Source organism: Neolamprologus multifasciatus, chromosome 1 (assembly GCF_963576455.1).
Source record: "Neolamprologus multifasciatus chromosome 1, fNeoMul1.2, whole genome shotgun sequence".
Lineage (NCBI taxonomy): Eukaryota > Metazoa > Chordata > Actinopteri > Cichliformes > Cichlidae > Neolamprologus > Neolamprologus multifasciatus.
Genome location: NC_140439.1, coordinates 26,023,376 through 26,044,113, shown reverse-complemented (window position 1 = coordinate 26,044,113; position 20,738 = coordinate 26,023,376). Strand labels below are relative to the sequence as shown.

The window sequence follows — 20,738 nt, the reverse complement described above, 5'->3', positions numbered from 1 at the left end:
AATCCTACCATGTGAATTCATGGATTTTTTTTTTTCACATTCTGTCTCTCACAGTTGAAGTGTACCTCTGGTGCAAATTACTGACCTCTGTCATCATTTTAAGTGGGGGAACTTGCACAATCGGTGGCTGACTAAATACTTTTTTGCCCCACTGTAAAAGTGGAGGGGACCATGTACAGCTTAAAGTATTAGAGAATAAAACAGGATAATACTCAAAAGTCCAGTCTCCAGTTTCAAATAAAATTATAAAAGATTTAACACTAGAAACGGCAAATGGGTTACTTGGACTCCTTTGGTATTTAAAAATTATGCAACTTTGTTAAAAGAAAATCCATCATCTCATATTTCATGACTTTTCCTAAATTGGTTTTATTCATCATATGGTGAGTATTGGGGTGTATGGGATAAAAAGAAAAAATATGACCATTTATACATAGAAGTGCTGAAGAAATCATTTTAACCCTCATACAAATCAGTGTAAAATCCTGTGCTCAACAGTTACTGTGCCTCATATGCATCTTTTGATATGAAGGTTGCTACAGTTTTATTCAGAGCAAGCTATATGTAAATGATGATTGAATAAAGAGAACTGTAGTTGGATAAAAGATAAATAATTATTGTAGTGGTGAATAAGTCAGGAATGGGATATTGAACTGGTGTGCAGTTGAGGAAGGTGGATTACTGGATGCAGAAGCTGTGCTGAAATTATTGTCTAACTAGACCAGACTGCAGATACCAGTTTATTTTCAGATTCTAAAATATATTTTATTTTTTCAAATCTATAATGAAATAATCTGAGTCATTTGTTAAGCCCAGAATTGTTTTAGATGCTAATAAAATGTTTTGGAATTTTGTTTATTGATGACCTTGCTTTTCGTATTTTTACAAAGATATATCTAAAATTTTCTCTGTTAATACCATGTGTTCTCAAAACACAGTAAAATAAGGTCCATAATAACTAAAGTGGATGAGTGCTTTAAAGTGAGCTAACAGTGTCAAATGTAACTACATTAATAAATGTACATTAATAGCACCTTCGTTTTGCATTTAAATGGTTGGGAACCCAGGAGTTCTGAGTACGTTATCCATAATGTGCACTGCTTTAAAATGAAAATCATTGTGTCTAGCCTGAAAATTTGACTTGACAGTCTAGTTTACAAGCTTGCTGACTGGTGTTGATGGAACAGTACTTTGGCAGTCTAACATGTTGTTGGCTAAATGTAGTTTTGCTGATGGCTCCGTTGGTTGCTAGCGTGTGTACAGGATGCCTGCCTCTGGGGGTACAGTTGTCATATATGCCTTTGTACAGTATGCTTTATATGTTTGTTGCATATATCAGTGTAGGCATGGGAAAGTACAGTAATATACTAAAAGTGTGTTACGTTGGTGCCCCTTGAAGGTGTTTCAAAACTTTGTATGCGTTTGTTTTTGTGAATTCTCTGTGAATCAGTCTGCCTTTTGTTTAATGGTATGGTGATGTGATCTGCTTTGACCCTTCAGGAGAATAACATAATCATACTTGACACTTAAACACCATTCGCATACCCCTGTTCTCCTGCACACACACACACTTATCTACTGGCTTGCTACACAGACACATACTCGCAATTCAGCGGTAATTTGTAACAGTCTGTCAGCTACAATACAGATATTACCCTATGAAGGAACTCTGTAATTTAGAAACCCTTCTTATTCACATATAGTGTACACACACACACACACACACACACACACACACACACACACACACACACACACACACACACCTCACACTCACACCCGTCATCTGTCGGTTTGTAAAGATCAAAACACCAAAAAAGACAGTCAAAAGGAATGCGGGTTTCCAAGCGCCAGGAGCAATTCACACACACACACACACGCAGGGGTGCCAGGAGCAAGGTGCTGTGGGGATGCTGGTGCTCCCTAGGTAGTTGTCTTATCTGATTATGGTAACGATGTAGAGAATAGCGGAGGAAAATGTTGCCTGGGGGAGGGAGGGAATGACAGAGGAAGAGAAATGGGGGAAGCGGGGATGTGGCTCAGTGTAGTTAAGTGATAGCTGTAAAGTCAGTCTATCATTGGACTCACCTTTCAGTGACTTTTTGGAGGATATACTAATAATTGATAGTTGTCCATAGAAAAGCATCTGCTCTACAGCTGTGGATGAAGAGTTCAGTACAACTAGTCTCACACTGACTGATCTGTGTATAAGAATAATTTGGTGTGGTTGGTCTTTTGTTTTATTTTAAGTGTCACAATGTCAAACTTAAATGAATTATTAGAGTCATGGAGCTCTTTACTTAACTTTTGTGCAAATACATTATGTCAGTCTAGAGGTGGATCTACTGTAGGAACTGAGATCTTGAGAAAATGCACTTGTCTTCAAAATCTGGAAATGTTACTCGTGCACCATAAATTGTGTTTTTTGTTTACTGAGTTATCGCTGTTGCTTGTTGTAAATGCAAAACGTCTGTGTTAGGAAGTCTGCAAGTGTTATCTTTATATGATAAAATGTTGTTATATTGATGACAGTTTTTAATTGCTCCTACTCAGACACAGGTTCTGTTGTAGCTTCAGAGTGCTTTCATGTTTTTCAGCAATCTCTGCATGGTCTAAGCTTACGTTAAGTGAGAACAAAGTCAACTGAGTTTGGAAATCCGGGGAAGTGGCTTTTAAAACCCACTGAATTTGTTCTAAGTAAAGTCTTTCCTTTTAACCTCTCTTTAAAGAGCTTGTTAAAGAGCTAAAGCCTAAATTTGGATCCTCCATGGAGAGGCTTTCTTATGCTGCATTTCTGTTTATGATTGATAGAAATTAGGGCATTTTGTACTTGAATGCATCATCTTGGGATCCAAAGAACATAAGCACTGTTTATCAAGGTGCAATAACATTAATTAGGAACACGAAGGCATTCAGTAATTAATCCACAGTGTATGCTTGGGTTGGTTGGCCTTATTTATGAATTGTCAGTTTCACCACCATATCCCTTTCAGTGTGTTTTATTCTTGTAGAAAGCTCTGTTCACACGGAGAGAGAAAACTGCTCATCACACCTACAGATTCATATTGTGGTGAGCAATGGTGAGTGGTGGGACATATTTCAACAGTGAATAGTTGCAACAACAAAAAAAGGATCTGATTCTGCCCTGATACTATTGATCTGTCCAAAGTGTACCCCACCTCACGCCCTATGGCACCGAACCCCCCTCAACCCTGATGAGGATAAGCAGAAGAAAATGAATGGATGGATTGATGGATGTGATTCTTTATGTAGACATTAAAAGTAAATGTTTACAGAGAAAATAATACATAGCAATTATTTATCTTTTTATCCTTTTGGCCTGTACCACCTTAGCCTTACTGGGCTTACTTGGATTGTTTTGGAAAGGCAGTTTATCCCATAAATAATTTACATCGTCTGTAGGATGATTTGGGTTGCAAGAGAGAAAACGATTTTTAAAAATGCTTTTAGACAATTAACCTTCCTTAATCTGAACAAATGCTAAATGAATGATTGAAGTTCACCAAATTTATGTCCCAGTGTTGGAAGTCGTGTGGGAAATTCAGTAGTAGCTGATCATGATGAAGAAGAATTGTGAGATAAATCAGATACCAATAATATTAAATTGGTGAACTCTTGTCCTTCCTGGCATGGACAACCAGTCACACTGGAAACTTTCATTTCTTGCTATTAAATATAGTAATATATGAAAGAAGAGGATGTACACATTGGCTCAACATATACTTAGAGAGTCCCAGCCATAAAGACAGAGAAAAAAAGTGGGGAAACTGACAAGTTAAGAAAACATGACAAGTCAGTATGTGTCTGGGTGTCATTCTAAGTTAAGGCCCAGTCAGGATTACAAGGACACACATGCAGACACACATCTGTATCAATGTATTTATTGGAGGGAGTGAACTAGTTGTTCCCATTGCTCTCCAATTTGTTCTAAGGACTGTGACAGCTCATCTGTTTCACTAATCTGCTCTTAGACACTTTGGCTGCTAAAACTTCTACTGCATGCCATAATACCCTTAATGAATGTTTTCACGCGCAATTAGACTCTGGCCTGTGTCTTTGTGTGTATATGGACTGGTGTAGACTTGGCAGAGAGCTACTATTTTGAACTAACTCGCCTGATAACACCACAGTCTTTGGAAACACCCACCTTTATTACCTACACCAAGGAAGTTATGCTTTTGGTAGTGTTTGCATGCACGTCTTTCTGTCTGTAAACGTGATAGTGTAAAAAATCTTAAATGAATTCTGATAAAAGTTTGGTTCATGTAAGAATCTATTAAAATTTGGCCTACATCCACCAAGGTCTGCAAGATTAACTTAATTATTTATTGATCGACAGTTGATAGCCTTATAACTTTGAAATTATGATTTTTACAAGTGTGGTGTGTATTGTCAACATATAGAAAGTGTCATGTCACAATACTTTAAAGTAATGTGCAATTTTTGTATGTTGCACTTTATGTAGTCCTGTGTTGATTGTCTACTATATGTCATATGTAGCAGTATGGTCTTGGAGGAAGGTTGTCTCGTTTCTGTGGGGGGACACAATAAACCTTTGGTCAAAACTCTTTTTCACTTGATATTTATTACTAAACATTTAAATTAAATTTTCTAAACAACAAAAATCTCTTTCTGCAGTACATTAATACTGGGTGCTGGTAGTACTTAGGCAAGTTTTGACATAAACCTACTACTGGCTTGGGGCAGTAAAAAAACAACATGCTGGATAAGTCGATTGGCCAGTTTAACACAAACACCCAAGTCTTTAGCTGTGATGCTAACTGATTAGATAAAGTTAGCTCAGCTGTTTGTTTTTTGTTTTTGTTTTGTTTTTTGTTTTTTTTGGGGGGGGGGGTAGTCAAATTTCTTGATATCTGATTGGGGTTCTTAAGGACATCAACAAAGGAAGTGACAATGTAGTGAGCGGAGACCCCAAAAAAAAGTTAGGGCCATTTAGTGACTTAAATCATAGCTGGGCAAAATAACCATTTTCTCGCCTTCGTGATGAGGGGGTTGAAGTGACTGCCAATATCATTACAGAAAGCTGTCAGTTGGCATAAGACAGGATGGCAAATACATTTGAGGATAACCTACTCAGCCAGAGCCTGGAATGTCTGCTAGTAACCAGCTGTCAACTACAAAGCGATTCGAGATGAGCAAACCACTTCCTGTGGGGATGGTTGTTTAGTGCCACGGAAAACATACTTCATTTGTTGAAAGGAAGACATGATGAGGGAATACAGGTACAGTGAAGGAAGCCTTAAACTTTTGACCAACAAAAACAATATCAAAGCAGAATGGGGAACAGTTTCTGCTGGCCAGTTAGTCCATTTCCAAATTCTTGAAGTGTTGCTGACAGAAGATTTCTTTTGACTTAGTGATGAGCACACCTCTTTCTAAACGTTTGTGAAATATGAGTTGCTGACTCAAATTCAAAGTGTTATATATTTTTTTTTAGAATGAATGGAATTTCTCCTTTTAAACACCTGATAGTACAGGACTTTGGGCAAAATCTGCTGTTTGTTTAAATCTGACTTAATACAAAAATCCTTTATAATGTTAGTTAATATTATGCGCTTAAAATAAATTTAGAAGTTAAAAGGGTTTTTTTTGTGTGTAGGAGGCCTTACATGTCATATAGATACAAGTAGATTCACCACACTGTCCAATTTGCTTCTCCTGGTTTTGGTTTTGTCTCTGTACCACCTAGAATGGCAGAGAAAGATAGAGATACGCACTGAAGGTTACTTTGCATAAGCATACACTATGTGTACATGCAAGGGAGAATTTTATGCACCCTTTTGTATGCTCTCTGCATGTGTTTGTGTGCACCAGATTACATGCATTTATGTGTGCTTGTCTGTATGTGTGTGAAGGTGAGGCAAGGTTGTTATGCAGGGGTGAAGTGGACACCTCTATGGTAGCCCTCTGCCTGCTGGCACTGGAGGCAAAAGGGCACAAGACTGGCATCAATTACATAGAGAGAAAGGTGTGTGTGTGCATGCCCATTGTAGATTGTTTTTTAGCCTGAAATTAATTAATTAATTTAACATCAGTGGTTTAAGTTAGTGTGTAGTGTTGTCCAGCTTAGTGGTGAGAGCAAGGCATTAATAGAAGCAGGGTTAGAGGTTTCATTCCCATTGGAGCTTGGAGATATGAGAGCTAAAAATGCATCTGGCTAGGGTTCTGCAAGGTGCTTTAGATTTAAAAAAGAAAAGAAAAAAACTTCAAAACTTTTCAACCTTGCTAGAGCAAAAGTAGTTGTTTGTTTAATTCGGTTTTATTAAATTCAGGTTTATCGGTATAGCGCCAAATCACAACAATAGTCAAAGTATTCTTTACTGTAAGGTAAACACCCAAAAGTATTCTGGAGAAAACCTTAACAATCAAGCAACCTCATATTAGCAAGCTCTTTGCAATGGTGAGAAGGAAAAACTCCCTTTTAACAGTTAGAAACCTCCAGCAGAACGAGGCTCAGAGAGGGGCAGCTATCTGCTATGATTATCTTCAACTTTCTTACATTTTAGTGTGGTTCTGTATCTGCACTCTTGCACCATCATCTGGGTGTCACAAGTAGCAGGGAGAGGAAGCAGTTAGTAGAGGTTAACTAACTGTAAGAGAAAATGTGTTGGAGAAATTTCAAGCTCAACATGGCCCAAACTTAACCTGGTCACAATTCACTGGTGCATCCATGGCTTCTCAGCGAAAACAAGAATATCTTCTTTATTTAGTCTCTAACTGGGCTAAATATAAACAAGGAAGAATTTATTAATTTATTTTTAAAATTTTTGATAAAACAAGAAAAAACTACATTGAACAGACTATTTGAGGAAAAAAATGTATTTGCTTTGTCTCATTTCAGCATCTGTCCATTTTTACAGAGTAAATTCTCAGTATGTTCTCGTGAATGTTTTTTGTTAAAGGGATCCACTTTGCTCTTTGCTCTGAAAGAAAAAGTCTGAGAATTATGGTCTTTATTAAAAGGTTGGTGTGTACCCTCTCTCTCTTTTTTCCTCTTTGTCTTTTTTTTTTTACCAGAAGATAATTTTCTTTTCCTCCCTTTCTCATTCTCTCTCGCTACCTCATCTATCTCTCATTCTCTCCCCCTTTCATTGTCTTCCCTCTCCACCTTCTTTGCCCTTCCCTCTTTCCCTCTCATTTTACTCACACACAGTCTCCCCCTCTCTCACTCTCCATCTCCCTGGGGACAATTTTCTTTTCTTAAATAAACTGTCATAGCTAGTGTTAAAATATGGGCCTTACATGGGGTGAGCGCGGCAAGGCAAAGGCATGGGGCCCTGGGATGGTATAAAACATGGATAATATGCTGTGAGAGGTAATTGTATCTTTTAGCGCTGAGATGAGTAGAACAAATGTGTCTCCTCCCCATCTTTTCTCTCTCTCTCTCTCTCTTTTCCTTCTTTCCTTCTTTTCCTATCTCTTCCTTTACACACTTCAGCTGTGCTAATATGATAGAGAGAATATTGGCCGTACATCAGAGCTGCTAACAGTTCATAGTGAGTAAGGGCAAGTATAGAGGGGGGATGTGGGACTAAAGAGGGTGGGAGAGGATTGGAGAGTGAATAACAAGGAGAGGGAGGGTGATAACAGAAGAGACGGACTGAGAGAAATGGAGAGAGGAAAGGTGAAAATGTGCCTGAAGATGCAAAAGTGACATGCTGATGACACACAAAGTCAAAATCCACTTACTGATTTCACTTTGCTTGTTTTGCTTGTGAAGGGTGAGAACAGGGATAGCTTGGAATATGGAATTGATCTGTTTCCAAAATACTAAGTTAAGAAAGAGATCTGAGAGCATCTAGTCACACAACACCATGGCAAGGCCTCGGTCCCTTTGGTTCAAATGAAAACATGAACAACTACTGTCTTAAGCTTAATTGTAAGTTAGCCAGCTGGATCCAATCAAGTAATCAGATTTTGATTAAATGAGCTCTTAGGAGCTCTCGCTTCTGCAGACACCTCTGGCTACTATCTCCATATAATATATAGAATCAATACATTTTCATGGTAATGTGAAAACATTACTTTGAATTTGACAATTTTAAAGTCACCTTTGGTGGAGGTTTTTTTTTTTTCTCCAATTTTGTCTTTTTCTTCTTCTTCTTCTTACTCTTTGTTGACCTGACCCAACTGCTCTTCTTGTCTGTGACCCTAATTTTTTGTTTTTTGTCCTTTTTATCTCATGTCTTTTACATCAGCGGTCCCCAACCTCCGGGCCTCGGACCGGTACCGGTCCGTGAGTCGTTTGGTACCGAGCCGCGAGAGTTGAGGATCAGGTCTGAAATGTATGTTTTTCAGGGTTTTTATCGGTTTTCAGCATTATTTTGTTATTGTTTTTATCGTTAACTCAGTTTTTCTGGGTCTTTTCACGTGTGTTATGAATAAATCTTCTTTTTTTTGGTACTGGTACTAGTTTTATTTTGTTGTATTTATCCGCATTTTCACGCACCTTAAAGGCCGGTCCGTGAAAATATTGTCGGGCATAAACCGGTCCGTGGCGCAAAAAAGGTTGGAGACCGCTGTTTTACATGATGCTCAACTGTAGAATTTTGACAGCACCCAAGCATTACGTTATATTGAACTTGATTCTGTTTAACTGATGGTGACTCAAAACCATCATCCACCATCATTAGTTTTAACCATTTAAAAACTATTACTATTACTAGGTTGTTTAAATAAGACTGAGCTATAAATAGTAATAGTTATATATTTTTTTCCTTCTATATTGACTTGAATCGCAGTATCTTATGCTAAATATCTTCACCACTGGGGTTACTGGGACTCCTACTTTTGCAACCATATGTGGTCTAATCATGCCCATTACTCTTCCGTATTCACACCAGTTTATTTTATTCTTTGTAATTTTAGTTGCGTATTCCTTCCTTTCTTCCTTTTTTCCTTCTTAAAATTAAGAATAATTTTGCCACATACATCTCCTTTCTGGTGATGCCTTTATATACTTTACAAAACATCTCCTTTTATGTGTCACTTATTCTCGCCTGCTACTTTTCTCCAGTCAACAACAGTGTTGTTCTCTCATTCACTAAACTCTTCACTCCAAACTCATAATGTCTCTTGTTTTTTCTCTTTCTCTCATTTTGTTTTTTTATGTCATTCTCGCTCTCTTTATTCTTTATGTCTCTGTCTTTATCCCCCCATTGACAGCTTCACTGGCTGTGGAATGAGGTGTGTTATCAGTGAGTGGCATGTCAGTCAGTCACAGGGCAACATAGCCCAGAGGAGAGATGCAGGGGGAATAGAGCCTGGTGAAGTAGGATGTGTGGGGGCTGTGGCAGGAAGTCAGGGATTAGAGGAGGTAGAAAGAAGAGGATGAGGTATAAGAGGAGGAGACAGTGAAGCATAAGCTAAGCAACATGATTGGATTGTCCAAGAAACAAAAAGAAAAGCCAGGAGAGTATAATTCAAGTGAGCAGGGTGGAGAGATCAGGGTAAAAAGTAAAGATTTAAGGTATAAAGAACGATGAGAGCAAAAGAGTTGATGGGAGGGAAGTGCAAAATGTGGGAGAGGGGTAAGGTGGGATTCTGTGTGAGAAAGGTCAAACAGCAACAGTGCAGTGTATATAAACTAGTGTCTGTGAAAAACTTTCAAACAACATTCAAACAGCCATGTGCTCATGTGTACTATCACGCTCAGCTCTGCATAAAGCTTAGCATTCCTCTAGTTGTTAATAGAATAATCTGACAGCAGTAAAATAGATTTCTCTCTACTACTCTTTACTCTCTACTACTTTCTTTTATGAATCATCATACTTTTTATGCCATGCCCTACCTTTGACCCCAAGCATCTTAGCGCATCAAATACATGTTCTTTTTTATAATAACAAATATATATATATGCTATGGTAAGGAAGGGCTGCTGACCTGAAAGGTAGGATCATGGTGAAGCTGGAAACCTAGACTCTCTGTAGCCGATTACCAAGACTACGTGAACTACCCTCTGAAGGTCTACTAAAAGATGTGAATGCAGCAATACTTAAAATCCCTACTGTGACCATCCCCCAAACCAACCAGCTGATCTATAAACAGCAGTAGTCCTTACAGAGATGCTTGGCTGGAAGATGAACAGCCACAACGAGTAGTGTCCTACATGGAGAAGGAGACTAGAGGCTAAGGTAGCACAGAGGGAAATTAGCCAACTATCGGAGCTACAGAAAGGTGCAATGAAGAAGGTGCCTAAGAAGTACAGTAAGCTGCCCATATCTGAGGCCTTGGAAACTGCCAAGGAAAGACTCACAGCCTTGGCCAGCCAATTCAAAAGGTATACCAAAGAGATAGAAAGCAGGAGAATAAACTAGCTGTACTTTGCTGAACCATCTAGGGTGTACTCTCAGTGGCAGGGGAACAACATGAGAACAGTCCCACCAAAGCTGGAGATGGAGTAATACTAGAAGAGCATCTGGAAAAATTATGTAACCCATAACTGCAATGCTCAGTGCTAGCTAGTGGAGCTAGGAGCAGACCACAGCAACCTCCTTGAACATGGCCCAGTATCCATCACAGTGGCAAACATCCAAGAAAGGGTCCCAGGTATAGATAATTGGACAGCACCAGGCCCAACATGATTCACACCTATTGGCTGAAGAAACTGACTTCACTCCATGAGCATCTGGCAGCACAAATGAACCAGCTGCTAATCAACGAGAGACACCCAGAATGGCTAACTGACAGCCAGACAGTCCTGATCCCCAAGGATCCCAAGAAGGGAGTGGGCCCATCCAACTACTGGCCAGTAACCTGCCTCATACCACATGGAAGCTCCTGTCAGGCATCATAGCAGCTAAGATGAACAGGCACATGGGTCAATACACGAGTAGGGTAAGTAACTGGAATTGGCAGGAATAACAGAGGGGCAAAACACCAGCTACTGGTAGACAGAGCAGTCGCTCAAAATTGCAAGACTACCACCAACCTGTTCACTGTCTGGATTGACTATAAGAAATCCTATGACTTAATGCCCCTCACATGGATGGAATGCCTAGAACTATACAAGATTAACAGGACCCTAATAACTTTCATCAGAAACTCAATAGGGATGTGACAAACAACACTAGAGGCCAACTTCAAGCCAATTGTACCATCAAGTGCGGGATCTACCAAGGAGATGCTCTGTCTCCACTGCTCTTCTGTACAGGCCTGAATCCCTTCAGTGAGAGCATTGGCAAGACTACGGATACCTACTACAGAATGGAGCATTTGTCAACCACCTCTATATGGATGCCGTCAAGCAGTATGCCAGAAGTGAATGAGACATGGATTCACTCATCCACACAACTAGGGTATATAGAAATGACATCAGAATGTCATTTGGACTGGAGAAGTATAATTGGATGGTAACAAAGAGAGGGAAGGCCGTCAGAACCGAGGGGAATGAACTACCAGAAGGGAACATTGCAGATATCAAGGATAGCTACAAGTACCTGAAAATCCCACAGGTAAATAGGAATGATGAAGAAACCACTAGCGAATCAACAACCACCACTGCAGAGGGTCAGGCATGTCCTGAAGAGTCAGCTGAATGGGAAGAACAAGATCTACGCCCTGATCAGATATCCTGCTGAATACAGAAGGAGTTAGAAGCCACCAACATCAAGACAAAAAAGCTCCTGACCATGCATGGAGGGTATAGCCCCAAATCCAGCACCCTGAGACTGTATGCTAAGCAACAGGAGGGAGGTTGAGGATTGGTGAGTGTCAGAACCACTGTCCAGGATGAGACAACGAATATCCATGATTACATCAGGAAGATGGCCACAACTGACCGTGTGCTTAGTGGATACCTGAGGCAGACGAACCCCAAGAAAGGAGAAGAACCATCGTGGAAGGATAGGCCCCCTTACGGTGTGTACCACCGGCAGATAGAAGAAGTGTCTGACATTCAGAAATCCTACCAGTAGCTGGACAAAGCTGGACTGAAAGACAGCACAGAGGCACTAATCATGGCAGCACAGATACAAGCTCTCGGCACAAGATTGTTAGAGGCTGGGGTCTGTCCCACCAGGCAAAATCCCAGGTGCAGGCTGTGTAAAGATGCCCCTGAGGCAATCCGGTACATAACAGTAGGGTACAAGATGGTAGCAGGCAAAGCATACATGGAACGCCATAACCAAGTGGCCGGAACATCTGTGCCAAGGAGTGATGGATATAGCTATATTGATGGATAGAAACATGAGGAAGAAGAAACACGGGAAGCTTGAAAAATACCAAGGCCTGAGAGAAGAACTTGAGAAGATGTGGAGGGTGAAGTCAATAGTGGTCCCAGTGGTAATTGGAGCACTTGGTGCAGTGACCCCCAAGCTAGACAAGAGGCTCTAGCAGATCCTAGGACAACATCTGAGATCTCTGTCCAAAAGAATACAGTCCTAGGAGGATATAATAGATTTCAAAATTCTGCCCGTTTTGCTCATGGTTTCTGTATCATGATGAGCTTTAATCTGTGACAGCTGTCTATTTGTAACACCATTTTGAGTATATAATCATCTAAAAATGTAAAGTTTATATAAAATTAAGGAAATTTGTTTTTCGTTTATTATTTCTTTGTTGTAACAATGCTTCTTGGCAATAAATCCTATACCATTTGAAAGCCTGTTTATTTTCCCCCTAAATGGTGTCACATTTGTAAGGAAAATGCATTTGTGGGTTGACCAGCAGAGCTGAGTGTGTGGGTTGCACCGATGAAAAGTGCCAATGCGAAACATCTTATTTTGTTGTTGGCTTCTGGTACCCCAGGTGATGAAAATCAGGTGCCTTATTAGTGCTGTTCAGCAATGAATCTATATTGTGCCTATGACAGTTGGATCGTAGGATCAAAGTGTGGAGAAGACCCTGATTGCTCCACTGATAGGGTACCAAGCTTGGTGGAGGCAATGTGGTGGTGTTGGACAGAATCTACCACACTGGAAAAACAGGCATTGTCATCATTGGAGGCATTCTCAGAGCAGAGAGATATCAAGATGAAATTCTTCAATCAGTGACAGTCCCATATCTCTACAGTCTTGACCTCAACCCTAGTGAACACTTGTGGGATCAGCTTGGGTGTGCTGTTTGTTCCAGAGTGATGGTTCTTCTACATGCTGCTGAGGCCCCCGTATGTTAAATTTCCAATATGTCTTTTTCCTCTGAGACATCCAGTCATCCAATCCAGTGACACCAAAATAGCAGAATAGGCTGTTTGGCATTATCAGAGAAGAGTTGACAAGTTGTTGTTTTTCTTTTTTTACTCAACTCTGTTGCTCATTGTACACATGCATTTTCCTTACATATGTGGCACCACTTAAGGGAAAAATAAACAGGCTTTCAAGTGGTAAAAGATTTATTTCCAAGAAGCATTAATGACAAAGACAGCACCAAGAGAATGACATACAGCATTAAATATGGTATATGTGCAGTGTACATATTTAAAAGTGACATGTTTCAATACATTTCTGATAATTTTACATTTAAACAGGGGTTTTAAACTTTTTTTTATCATGCCTCCCACCTCCACCACCCTGCAGAAATTGAACCATACCAGCAAAGAAAGAAAGAAATAGCAGGTTAAACAGGTAATATCACTTGAATGCATGTGGATGTGATGTAATGAATATTTTACAGATGACTTTTAAAAAAAAATTTTTTTTGCTGATCCTTATGTTTGGTATTGGTTGCAGGTATTATATTGATATAAAATGAGAATTATTTACAATGGGTAATGTTTTTATATGACCAGAATAGCAACTTTGAGATGTTTTTACTAGTGCTTTCTTAACTGCCTTTACTTTTGTGGCCCACAGCTACGAATTTAGCTTACGAGAAACACTGCTGTCCACACTGTGTACTGACCCATGGCTTGGCAGGAGTGTGAAAATCGAGAAGAGCTTTAGTCAAAATGCCAGTATACAGATCACTAAAAGCTTTCCACTCAGGGTGTTTCTGGGCTTTTAGAAAGGCTTAGGTGGTACTGTTGCCAGTGGGGTGAGTTTTGCACCATGAAAGGGCGCTTAAAACTCCCAAAGAGGACAAAAAATAAATATCACAGTTAAAACATTTTTTTTAATAAATGTAAATTATGAAACTCAGACTAAAGAGCTATAGAACTCTTTGTTCTATATATGTTTTAGGGGAAATATAGTACTTGGAAATCCTTTAAGGCCATCAGTTTTACCACTGCAGTGAAAATGGGGATAATACAATGTAAAATAAGAATAAATAAAGAAAATGTGCTGTTTCTGTTTTATTATAGTTTAATTTTCATCTAACATCAACTGTGGCATTTTGATCAATGTAGCAGGAGAAGTAGTTTTCACACTGAAGGTATACAGGCCAGAAACTAATGATGCTTCTGCAGCTATAAGTAGTGGCATGGACCACAATTGGTGCAGAGTTTGAGTTTTAATATTCAGTTTAGTTTAGGACTGAAACCTGCTGAGATATATACATATATCTTTACAGTTTCAGCTTTGATCTTAATTTGGCAGTTTGAGTTTGCAGGATAGGGAAATAAAACCCATAGTTATCTTTTCAACCAGTCTTTGTAACCATTTTACAATTAATAATTGTTATAGTCGAAAAATTGGTTAGTCGCTTTGTTGAATAAATTGTTATACAGTATAACCCTGGGACATTCAGTTACAGTTTGGTGCCAAATCAGGTAATTGCTATTCTTGTAAATACATAATTAACTAAAAATAGTGGCTGCTACTTGTGGATTAAACTGTATAAATGGATATGCAAGTAGTGGCAATACCTTAAGGTGCTTGTCCTCTGTGTAATAGAAAGAGAACAGGTAGAGTTTCAAATGCATCTTTCTTCTGGGCACAGTCCAAATGAGACTAGTTATCAACACAAGAATTCAAGAAGTCCTTTTTCTGTTTACCCGTATGCTGAAAGAACTCTGAAGTTACACTGGCTAAAAGAGACGAAGAGAGGTGGAGGAAAGGATGAGGTAAAAATACAGATGGGCAGGGAAAAGGAAAACTGGAGAAAAAGTGTTTGTGAAAGCTAACAAAGGGGAGTTGGCTGTGTTTCAAAAGGGCGCATGGCGGCTAAGGAGGATGAAGTGCTTCAGGATTCATTTACATCAGGCCTGACAACTGCCTCACATCATCCCAAGAGCAACACAGCTCTGGCTTAGAGATTCCTAAAGAGGGCCCTTCTTCTAGCTTCCTCTCTTACAGCCACGCTCAGACTTTTCTTTCTCTTCCCCCTGTCTCTTTTTTTCCCTCTTTTCTTTTTTTCCACTCCCTTACTCTCCTGCGCTCTCTCTTGTGCTCTCATGCGTTTGCCAGTCTTCAATCAGCTATCATGAAAGTGTCTGTCTGGGTGTCTTAACTATCCTCTGAGAGGCAGACACTTGTCTGGGCCTGCCTTCATCCCCTAAAGGCGTTTTTTGACTTGGACTTATTTCTCTCCTCACACCTTTTCAACTTCCCTAAAGAGCTGACAACAAGTGAGAACGACGGGGCAAGATAAACATGAGGGGAAGAGACAGGAAGGGAGATGAGAGGAGGAAGTCATCAAGTGAGAGAGAAGAGAAAGTAAAAATGGTTTTGGAAAAAGGGTAGAAAATGGAGAAAATGAAAATGAGGTGAGGAGACTGAAAAACTGAAAAAAAGGTGAAGGAATCAAATGACCTCATGAAGAGGAGAAAGGACAAAGCAAGGAGGACCAGAGTGGAAGAGACGAGAAAGATGAAACAGGAGAAGGAGGGCTCTAGTAAGACAGAGACTGTCCCGTTTATCAGTGGTCCCACAGTGTGTTTCCCAAACACAGGATTTGGAGATTGCAGTAAAGGGAGAAAGTGGGACAGGACACATTAAAGTTTTTTTGGTGAGCGGAAGAAGAGGGGTGGGTGGGTGTGTGTGTGAGGAGGGGATGGGGGAGTGATGTCCCTTTTTTGGAAGTATCTTTCTTTTGGCCTGGGTTTGATGTGAAAGCGAACTGGTCCTGCTTTGACGGTGTTGTCTGCTGTGCAGTTTTTAATATTCATGCAGCAGATCAGGAAAGGAGAGGGGAAAGGAGTGGAGAGGAGATTTTTGGTCAAACAGAAAGCTAATTTGCAGCTGAGGCAGTTTAGCCTGAGGCACTTTCTGCTACTGGGGAAATGAGCTGGAAGATTAGCCGTATGTATAATTCACACACACGTAGTCACACACACACACGCGCATAGATATGCACTGATGGTGTTTGCACACACTTTTGCACAAAGATGAACAGGCGAACACAGAGCAGCTGCAGCTTTCTAAGATGCTGTGTGTTACAGTAGTAACCTGCTGCTATGTCTGTACAGCTGCATGTGCCCTTCTGGCCACTCCCTTAATGGTCTGCAATAAAACTTTTAATGTGATCACTTTTGCACTGTCCTATATATAAAGCTTGGTGTAAAATATACATAGACATTATTTTAAAACATCGGTCAGTTTTCGTTTGTCAATCAAATCCTCAAGCTACTCTGAAAAGTAGAAGTGTTTTTTTTTTTTTTAATATAACTCAGTTATCCGAGTCAGTGTAGTGTACTAGTCACAGTTTTGTGACACTTTTGACATTTTGTGACACTACCCTAGTTAATATACACCAGGGGGCTCAGATTTGCAGTTTTGTCATGTTCTACAACAAATGAAATTTAAAAAAAAAAGAAAACACAACACTACATTTTTAGAAACATTTGTGGCTTTTTTTCTTGTTTGTTTGGTTTTTTGTTATTTGTACTACTTGAACACTAAAGTAGCCCCAAATGAGATGACAGTGCCAGCAGTGGCCCACAGCTCATTTAGGTTTGAAACCCCTCATACACACAGTTCACTGTACAGAGCTGTAAACATACAAGGTAAATATAAAGAATGATTTTATTCTGCTCATCAAGGATATATGTATCTCCCTTTGATGGAAATTCCAGATCCATGACAGACATGCAAATCTTTTCCTGGATGGCCTCGAAGAGGATGGAACACCATTTGACACACAACAACTGACCACCAGGCTTTCTGATGTCAGTGAGGATGGTGCATTGTGGGTGGGACTCAGCTCTAAAGGTAAATATGACTGGGTTTTTTTTAAGTATTTTGATTTGGGGTTTTTTTTTAATACATTTTCATGAAATGCTTTTGATAAATTGCTTTACTTCAGCACCACATTACAGCCAGATGTTTTAGATGCTTTACTTGCTCTGTTGTGTTGTTTTAAATGTCTATGATGTCCAAACTGTAAACACACTGCTTTAAGAGTAAAGAATAAGCTTCACCTTTATTATCTGAGCCAGTACCACCATCTGGGTTTTTTTTCAGTCCAAGAAGAGAAAAATTACTTCTTAGTTTATCATGTCAGTATATCTTAATATGGTGTCAATGACTGCTTCACCTTTATTTTCCTCTGAGCCTTTATCCTGCTTCAGCTACACATCTGTGATTGATTCGTAGTGCCTGCGAGCTGTCTAACAGTCAATAGCAGAGAAATTGAGAGAAAAATGATATCCGTTCATCTCCAGGGTGATAAACGAGTGTTTTTCTTCTCGTTTATCAGTCATTGATCCGTAGTTCACAGCAGGTAGCAGCTGATCAGCTGAAGATCACAACAGAGAGGATGATCAATGCAAGTGATTGGCTTGAGGGAGTGAGAGAGAATCAGAGATGTTGTGCATGTGGTAGACGGAGAGGGAGAAGGGTTGTTGAACCCAGAGGCTGTGTCTAGAATTCTTATCAGTGGATTGATTATGTAAATACTGATCAGATTTATTGATTAACAGCTATGTCTGTTTTTGGATGGGAAAGTACTAACCGAAAACTGTAAGTACAGCGAAAAGATCTTTAAAGGCCAACTACCAACTCAAATGTTGTTAAGGAAGTGTGATCACTTGTCAAGAAAGTCCTAAATCAGCTGTTAATAATACATTATTAATAACTTTAGGGAGCTAACTTGGTGCAGAGGTGTGAATAACATGTGTCCATATGGTAATGAAAATCTTTATCATAAATCCTTGTAATCCCTAAGATTTTCATGAAACCAAACCAAGGTTTTCCTCACTGTTCAGGATCAGCATTTTTCATTCAGCGTATTTACATCGGCTAATTACCTTGTTTTTATAAGCTAAGGTTTTTATAATAACAATGAATCTTACTACTCTCTTTATCAATAATTTTGACTGTTAACTAACTAACAAGTATCATTATGTTTAATAATGTTGATATCAATATGTATTTTAAGTATTAGTTCTAAAAAGTTTCAGTCCTAAATCTGGTTCTAATGTAAACATATTAAAAAAGGTTTTGTTTTGTTTTGTTTTTAATATTTTATTTTTTGCTTTTAAATTAAACACAGCATGCTTATACAGATTCAACTGAGGACAATTACTATATTTAGCTTTTGTGAACTTATAAGCATGAAAAAAGAAAAAGAAGGAGAAAAAAGAAGAAGAAAAAATTATAACAATATAACTAACTAAAGAGTAAAATAAATAATGTTAATGGCTTCAGTGAAAAGTCTGAAAAGTTTCATTGCACAAAATTCCTTATTTGAAGATAACGAAAAAAAATGTGATTGAGGTAACTGAAACTTTTGTTGAAGTTGAAGGAAAGACATAAATTTGTCATCTGTATATAAGTCCTCAATGCATTTCAATCCCTTTTCTCCCCATTCTAAAAACACCCTATCCATTTTACCTGGTTTAAACAAGTAGTTATGTATTATTGGCATTCTTACTGAAAAGTCAGGTAGTTTAAGAGATTTTCTAATTTGACTTAATATCTTTAAGGAGTGTTTAACAACAAAATTATGACTGATCGAATTATTAGAAGAACCCGTGTTAGAAAACAATAAGACCGGTAATAAGGCTTCAGATACTGTTGCTGCCTCTACCTGGAGCCAGATCGGAAGCTTATCATAACAATAATCAGTAGGCAAACCCCACTGCCAGTGCAATAGAGCTCTTGAATTTGCTGCCCAGTAATAATGTCTAAACACAAGGAGACCCAACCCCCCACTGGAAGTATTTTTTTGATATCATCTTTGAGCTTGTCCAGCATTTCCAAAAAATTCAATTTATAGAGGAGTTTGGGATTTTTAGAGATCTTAAGGCCAAGATAGGTAAAAGATGTAGTCACTAATTTGAATGGAAGTGAGCTGAGAAACTTTGGGCCTGTATACCAGGGTGGTTTCTTATGTTAATGGCAAGGGGCTCCAGAGCTATATCAAAAAGAAGCGGTGAGAGGGGATCCCCCTGTCTCACTCCGCGTTATAATTGAAAGAGGGAGGATTTATCTGCGTTAGTGAGAATGCAGGACACCGGACACAGATAAATCATTTTAATCCAATCCCTAAAATATTCCCCAAAGCCAAATTGTTTTAGAGTCTCACATATATAAGACCATTCAATCTGATCAAACGCTTTTTGGGCATCCAGAGAAAGTACTGCTGTTTTAGCCTCTTTTCCATAACCTGAGTAAATTGTATTTAATAATAAATGGACATTATTGAATGACCATCTACCAGGAATAAATCCTGTTTGATTAGGATGTATAATTGTTGAAATATGTTTGCTCAATCTTGTAGCTAAGACTTTGGTTATGATATTAAAAAAGTTTTAACTTGCTTGGTTGCTGCTTTCTTCTGTGTGCATATATTGGAAAAAGGAATGATGGCAAACCGCTGTAAGCTGGTTAAGGAATGTTTGCTGTGTTCAGTATCCTGGGACTTGTAGTATTTAACATTGGCTGGTATTGCTGCAGCCATGGCTGTCACTGTTATTTAACCAGTAAGAAATTATGGACTAAGAAACGTAGTAAATATGATAATTGATGCTTTAATCTACCTCTAATTAAAGACAGAGAGAAAAAACACATACCTGTTATGGCCTGTATTAACTGCCATCAGTTGTAATACCATAAAAACAAAGAATAAGAAGAGAAATGGCTTGTAAGGAAGTAAACACACAGAAAAGAAGAGAGAGACACACAGAGAAGAGAGAATTAAGGCTTATACCTTGCATCATCCCAGTAACAATAGGGAGAGTGCTTTTCAGAGGAAGGCTATAATCCCATTTTCCACATGCTAAAGAAATCCTCAGCCAAAGCCTAAGGCTGCACAACCACACACTGATCTTACACACTTACATCTCATAACACTTCCTCACTTTCCTTCTGTTTTACATGCACATGCACCCTCCCAAAGCACACACACTCAAACACACAATACTGTGGTTGGGCCAAACACACCAAAGCCTCTCTGAGCAGCAAATACAAATACACATACACATACACATACACACACACACAAGCATTTACACACAGACACTTTCACAGGCAAAGCTAGACATGGCAGGGGTTCTGTCGATGTTTAGAGACGTTATCCATCTTCTAAGAGTTATTGTCGAACCAGACAAAAGTTGGTTGGATACTAAAAGACTCCAGCCTTCTTTTTTGGACAGATTTCATCTTCTTATGTTCTGTCCAACATTGTCACATATGTATGGTTATGTATGGAGAAGATGATGTGTTGGAACTTTACTGTGCTTCTGTGTTTGATTTTTTCTTTGGTGTTCAGTCCAGTATGTCCATGTGTATTTGATGTACTCCAGCATATCTATGCTTGTTAAAGACACTTTGAAGCTTGAGAGGCTGTGTCCACAATTTTTTAACTCTTTGTATGAGATAAAATGTTTTTTGTTTGTTTGTTTTGCTGATATTTCTGATAGAATGTGTTAAATATAG

General features: G+C 38.9%; 1 protein-coding gene across 8 annotated transcripts in view; it reads left to right on the top strand.

The window, feature by feature from the left end:
* ush2a (Usher syndrome 2A (autosomal recessive, mild)) overlaps positions 1-20,738 on the top strand; it is a 215,687-nt gene that overhangs the window by 15,125 nt on the left and 179,824 nt on the right. For all 8 annotated transcript variants that reach the window (XM_085174318.1, XM_085173628.1, XM_085172926.1 and 5 more), the window contains one exon: positions 16,934-17,069. In XM_085174318.1, coding sequence (XP_085030444.1) covers positions 16,934-17,069 — 136 coding nt within the window. The remainder of the gene's footprint in view (positions 1-16,933; positions 17,070-20,738) is intronic.